The sequence below is a fragment of the Chrysochloris asiatica genome, unplaced genomic scaffold (assembly GCF_000296735.1).
Source record: "Chrysochloris asiatica unplaced genomic scaffold, ChrAsi1.0 scaffold00178, whole genome shotgun sequence".
NCBI classification, from domain to species: Eukaryota; Metazoa; Chordata; class Mammalia; order Afrosoricida; family Chrysochloridae; genus Chrysochloris; species Chrysochloris asiatica.
Window position 1 is genome coordinate 4,041,738 of NW_006408696.1, and position 7,145 is coordinate 4,048,882.

General features: G+C 40.9%; 1 protein-coding gene across 1 annotated transcript in view; it reads right to left on the reverse strand.

The window, feature by feature from the left end:
• FOPNL (FGFR1OP N-terminal like) overlaps window positions 1–7,145 on the reverse strand; it is a 34,675-nt gene that overhangs the window by 15,615 nt on the left and 11,915 nt on the right. The window contains exon 3 of the mRNA XM_006871998.1: window positions 5,726–5,810. Coding sequence (XP_006872060.1) covers window positions 5,726–5,810 — 85 coding nt within the window. The remainder of the gene's footprint in view (window positions 1–5,725; window positions 5,811–7,145) is intronic.

A 7,145-nucleotide genomic window follows, 5' to 3' on the forward strand; every position in this document is an offset into this window, starting at 1 on the left:
ACTTCTTCCATACAAGTCATACTTAGACTCCTTCAAATTATTTTTCCTAGTTTTTAAAAAGTGTATCCTTTTCAAAAATTGTCAAAATCTATGCTTCCTAAAGTAGTACTCACTTCAATTGTTGAATACTCAAACATTCAAACTATCCATGGAATACAAGCTCCACAGTATATAGATAATAATGCCAGTATATGGATAATCATCAAAGATGGGTCAGATGATAACCCAGGGCTCTTCCCTGTAGGACCTGCCACAGTCACATGTCTGGTAACTCTCCTAGAGGCGGTCTAGTGGGCCAGCCTGCTGACAACAGAACACATTCCATGGATCACACACCGGGCACAATGGATTCCCAACCCTGCAGAGTAATGCTCACCACTACACTATCAGCCCTACAGCAGGCCTGGGACAGGGTGACGTGGCTGGGAGCCATTGAGTCATTTCTGACTTATACAGAGACCCTATTAGGGTTTCTGACGCTGCACATCTTTAAGGGAGCAGAAAGCCTCATCTTTCTCCCACAGAGTGACAGGCAGATTTGAACTACTGACCTTGCAGTTAGCAGCACAGATCGTAATCCACTATGCTACCAAGGCTCCTTGGCTATTTTAGTAGTTAAATGTATACTGCTGTAACAATGTCTCTGTGTATGATCCCAAATTGCACTTCTTCAAATGTATTATTTTCCTTTAAAATGTATGCAACAGCAATGGATTTTCTTTTTCAGTCAAGTTTGAACTACTATTAAAAGTATGGACTCCTGGCATGGCGCTGTAGGATTAGCACCAGACTGTGAACCACACGGTCAGCAATTCCAACCCACCAGCTGCTCCTCAGAAACCCTATACAGGGTCTCTATGAGTCAGAACCAACTCAACAGTACTGAACAAACAAAAACACTAAAGACTTGGAGTCCTAGTGTGGCACTGCAAGGTGGTTTTGAACTACGAGGTCAGCAGTTCAAATCCACCAGTCGCTCCTCGGAAACCCTATACAGGGTCGCTGAGTCAAAACCAACTCAATGGCCCTTAGCTACAACAACATTAAAGGCTTGGAGTCCTGGTGTGGAGCTAAGTAGGATAAGCACTGGACTGCTAATCATAAGGTCAGCTACTCAAACCCACCAGCTGCTCCTCAGAAGTTCTATGTAGATTTGCTATGAGTTGGAACTGACTTGACAGCATTTCCAACAACATTCAAGGCTTATGCAATCATCTAATATTAGCTTAAAGTCTCTAAGGAAAACAAATCAATATAACTAGTGTTTTCTTCTCTCTTCCAAAATTACCTTGATTTTTATATGTTGTTGTTGTTAAGTGCCTTCGAGTCAGTTCCGACCCATAGCGACCCTGTACAGGGTTTCCAAAGCTGTAAATCTTTACAGGAGCAGAAAGCCTCATCTTTCTCCCGCGGAACAGCTGGTAGTTTCTAACTGCTGACCTTGCGATTTGCAGCCCGATTTGTAACCACTACGCTCGCTACCAGAGCTCCTTATGTAAATGACATAAATTTTTTTGAAACTTAAAATTTAACTCAACAAGCATTAATTAAGCACACCACCACCACATATGCATAAAAAGCACTGTTAAATGCTAAGACATATACAAAAATCTAAAAGAAAACAACTGCCAACCAAGAATCATATCCTCAGCAAAGCTGTCCCTCAAATACTATGGAGAAATTAGGACACTTCCTGATAAATTATAGGAATTTGTAATGACCAGACCAACTTTGCAAAAATTGCTAAAGAGTATCCTTTGGAATGAGAAAAACCACAGTAGACAACAGCCTGAGATTCATGACAAGACCACCCAGAATTCAACCTAGAAAAAGAATCATTTAAAGTAAAGCAAACCTACAAGACTGCAACTAGGGAACCAGAGATACTGATGTATAATGAAGTCAACTAAAAAGCAAAAAGAGGGAATAGAGTAGATACAGAACTTGGTAAGGAAGTCAAGTAGATTTCAAGCTAAAACCGACTGCTTCAAGCAAGGAAAAAATTAATAAACCCACAAACAAAATGAGCTCAGCCTCTAGAAAAGTATGTGGAACAGAATCCAGCAACAACACACACACACACACAAAAACCCACAAAAAACTGACAACAATCAATTCATACCTATTGATAATTACAATGAATGTAAATGGATGAAAATATACCAGTCAAGAGACATAAAGAATAAAATGGATAATAAAACAGGATCCTTCAGTGTGCTGTCTACAAGAGACATAGCAAAATGATAGAGACAGCCTAAATGCCCACCAACAGAAGAATGGTTAAACAAACCATTAAAGAATAGTGATGGATCTGTGAAAGACCTCACAACATGGTTAAAACGGGAGGACATTATGCTGAGTTAAATTTGCTGCTGTTGCTGTCAAATACTGTTGAGTTGGTTCTGACTCACAGTGACCCTGTAAAGGGTTTCTGAGGAGTGGCTCAAGAGCTTGAACCGCTGACCTTGTGGTTCAAACCCATCTTGCAGCCCAGTGCATTGATTCATAGTTCCATACCAGGACTCCTCAGCTAAATTAGTCACACAAAAGGACAAACACTGTATGAGACCAATGATGTAAAAAGATTTTCTCAAAAAAAGAAACCATCTATGATGGTTATGGGGGAGGGGGAGGGAAAATTATTCATGGGCTTGAAAGTAGACACACGGTAACATGGGAGAAGGGAGCAAGAGACACAGGGAGGAAGGCAATAGTTCAAGTGAACAGAGGTAAATGCTGTTAAATGATGGTACATGGAGGGATTGCAACCATGTAGTGAAGCACAGTGTAGGGTTTGGTGAACGTGAAACTGATGATCTCTTCAGTAAACCTTCACTCAATTCACAATCAAAAGTTTAAAACAAAAACGAGGAAAAGGAAAAAATGCCATAAGGGGCTAAGAGGGCCAATAAATAGGAAAGCTGGAGTGAGGTGGAGAAGGTAGTGACGAGATGGCAGTGATGTGGGACTTCTAGACCGAGCGGACAGTTCACACAAAGACAAAGCAGCATGACATCCACAAGGTGCTTCAGGGCACAAAAACCACCAGGTAGGGCTAGAAAGACAAGAACTTAAAACTGCTAGGGCTTCATAGTGTACACAACGGAAAGCTGTCAGACTTTTTAAAACAAAGCAATGACTGTTGCTCAGAAAGCCAACTGCTGGCAGTATGACGTAGTAACTGGAAAAGCAAGCAACTGGAGATACTACAGGGCAGTGAGAACGGATAGCAGACACTGCAGGGGTAGAATTAATGGAATCTGAAAGGTGATTAGTAGAGAAATGAAAACGAGCCAAAAATTTTAGCAGACTCCGAGTGTGAGGCCTGAATGGCTATATAAGGAACCAATGAGGAGGTCTGAGGAGCTGAAAACAACGGAGTTGAATTCTAGACACCGAGTTTCAGATGCCAGCAGGCGTTTGAGCCCATGACTCAGAGATTGGCCCTGATTTAAAGCAGTCGCCAGGATGGAAGTATCACTGAAGGCTCAAGGGGACTTAGAAAAGAAGGCTGAGGGCAATCTTTGGGGATTGCCCACATTTAAAGAAGCCTTGAAAAAGTCAATGAGTCCTGATGTGGCACTATATGGTAAGCACTGGACTCGCAACCACAAAGTCGGCAGTTCAAACTCACCAGCCACTCTTGGAAACTCTATACAGGGTCACTATGAGGCATAACAGACTCAACGGCAGTGGACTAGGTGGAACCAAGTCAATGGTGGTGCTTGATACAGAGTAAGGAATAAACATGGCACAGGATCTTGGAATATTAACCTTACACAAAAATTTGTGGAGGACTTCAATTTAATTAGTATATAGTGTAAACTTTTTTTTTTTAACTTTTCATTGTGATGTGAATTGAGTGAATCCTTACAGAGCAGATCATCAGTTTTACACTCAACAAACCCTACACTTTGCTTCATTACATGGTTGTAATCCCCTCCATGTCCAACAGTTAACAGTATTTACCCGTTTGCTTTAATTATTACATGTCTCCGTGTCTCCCGCTACCTTCATCTTTCCTCTGCTAAACCACCTTCTTGTTTTATGTTGCCTGCCCTGTCACCCATGTTAACATGTGTCTACTGTCTAGCTCAAGAATAATTTTCCTTTCCCCCTGCCTCTCCCCATAACCATCGCAGATGGATTTTTTATCAAGAGAACCATTTAACTTCTTACCTCATTGGTTTCATACAATGTCTGTCCTTTTGTGATTGACTGAGCATAATTTAACTCAGCATAATGTCCTCCAGTTTCAATCATGTTGTGAGGTGTTTCAAAGAGTCATCATAATTCTTCAACATTTTGTAGTGTTCCATTGTGTGTATGTACTAAAGTGGGTTTAACCATTCTTCTGTTGATGAGCATTTAGGCTGTCTCCATCTTTTTGATGTCTCTTGTAGACAACATATTGAAGGATCCTGTTTTTTTTAATCCATTCTGCTCTTTATGTCTCTTGACCTGTACACTTAATCCATTTACATTTAGTGTAATTATCAATAGGTATGAATTGATTGTTGTCATTGTTCTGTGTGCTTTTTTTGTGCTGCTGCTGGATTCTTTGTTCCACTACACTAAGTTCATTTTGTCTATGGGTTTTCTTTTAAGTTTAACTTCTCTGTTGTGTTTTTATTGTAAGACAAACACATAAAGTAGAAGGAATATATCCAACGTATTTTTACAAAGCGAAAACATAAACATAAGTCTTTAAGGAAATTTCTTGCTAAAGAGAGAGAGAGAGAGAGAGAGAGAGAGGCTGCTTTGAGCTACGGCCCCAAAATTCCTAGCTACATTTTTTTTTCTTGCTGTCCGGGGATCTTCTGGACAAAGTTTATGAAATACTCAAGTAGGAACAGACCTACAATTAATTACTAAAAGGTGGTCACCAAGCTTTTCAAGAGCACAGTTTCCATATAGAGGGCTCGTTTTTAGTACATTTAGTGGTACACAAAGGAACCAAAGCAGTTCTTAGGGCAGGAGTTCAGAGATTCTCTAAGGTGAGGGAGATCTGAGTAAATTCCTACGTGAAAGTGAAGGAAGTTGTGTGAGGAAGGAAATAACCCACAGAGCTTCCTGGATGGGCCAGGAAGCCTAAAGGGGTTGCCCTTTGAAAGAAGCGGAGAAGCTTGTGCCTCAGGGACTCCTGGGAATTGTAGCTCCGAGTATACACCTCACCTGTGTCGATAACGGCTGCAAACCTTGGATTTAGTAGTCCTTGACACCTACTGCCTACCAGTTGCCACTGAGTTGATTCCAACTCATGACAGTCCCATGTATGTCTAACAAGAGCTGTACTCAACAGGGTTTTCAATGGCTGATTTTTCAGAATGACACCACTAGGACTTTCTTTCAAGGAGCCACTGCCAGACTTTTAGTTGGCAGCTGAGCACATTAACTGTTTTCACTACTCAGGGACTGACACATGTTAGAATAAAGATCTGCTGAATTGAACTGAAATAAAACGAACAGCGCAATTATGACTCCAATACAGTATCTGAAGCTTATTAAACCCAGAGTCATGGAGTCAGTTCCAACTCACTGAGACCCTGCAGAGGGCTTCTGAGGCTGTAAATCTTTACAGGAGCAGAGGGTCATCTTTCTCCTGCAGAACGGCTAGCAGTGTGAACTTCCAACTTTGCAGTTAGCAGTCCAGGGCTTATTCTATAGCGCCATCAGGGTTCCATGAAAGCCTATTAAATCTATCTGGAAAACAAAACTTTCTTACATTGTATTATCCTTTGGTTCTTCCAATGAGTTCAGTTCACGGATGAGGAATTGTCTGTCCAATGGCACGGCAGGTTGACCAGATTCTGGAAGAGAAATTCATGAAAATATTTCTTCATTAATTAATCTAAATACTAAACATGATCTAGTAAGAACCATGGTTACAAAGTATACACATTTTTGAGGTTTTAAAAGAATGATGATGGCACATACCAAGACAGATCTAATTGCATGATTCATGATTTTCAAAAAGTATATTCTGTTAAAAACATAAGTTGATAAAGTTCAACATAAATTCACTTTTTAAATCCCTTAATTTTTTGATGGGAAAATACTGCTCCTCTAGTTAAACTGGCTTGCTTTTGCTGGATCTGGATCCTGAATTTGGTTCATCATCCTACCTCTAGTTCACTCAACCTGAGCCACCAACAGCCTGCTGTGTTGCCTGTGCATGATGGGAGTAATCAGTAGCCTGCCTTCTTACCTGCCAACCTTGGATTCATTTACCTCTGCAGCCAGAAGTCTGTCGTCCGACCTGCCAATCTTGAGTTTACCAGCTCTACAGTTACGTGAGTGGGGAGAAGTCTTCTGCCTGACATCTGACCCACAGACTTGGAATGAGTCACTTCCTTGATATAAACTTCTCTGTATATATATTAAGTAACACTATGCTAAACTATGACTGCTCGTGTGGTGCAGTAAGATAAGCACTGGACTGAGAACCGCAACGTCAGGAGTTCAAATCCACCAGCTGCTTCTCAGAGACCCTACACAGTGTCACTGAGTTGGAACTAAAACAGCACTTAACAACATGTTAAACTAGGAGTCCTGGTGTAGCGCTGTAAGCTAAACATTAGCCTACTAACCACAAGGCCAGTGGTTCAAATCTTCCAGCCATTCCTTGGAAACCCTATGAGTCAAAACCAACTCAATGGCACTTAACAACATGTTAAACTAAGGAGCACTGGCAGCACTGTAGGATAGGAACTAGACTGCTAATCACCAGGCAGGCAGTTCAAACCTATAGGAGACAGATGATGCTTTCTGCTGTCATGAAATTCATAGCCTTAAGACACTTATATAGGGTTGCTATGAGTCAGAACCAACTCAACAGCACATAACTACATCATATCTAAACTACAACACTAGATTTCAGTAAGCTAGACACATGGCAGTACCAATAACCTAATTTTTGAGAAAAATGCCCAATTAGTGGCAGTACATGTAAAAGTATGATTAAGTAAAACATTTCACATGAAACTTAAATATTGTCACAACATTTCATTCCAGGAAAGCCCGAGTCCAAGATGTGAATCACCAACTATAACAAACAAGGCAAGAGACACTGACACTGAAGAGCCTTCAACTAAGACAGTCACCTGTCGTCATTCAGTTAGGGTATAGTTCGTACTGGTTAAGTG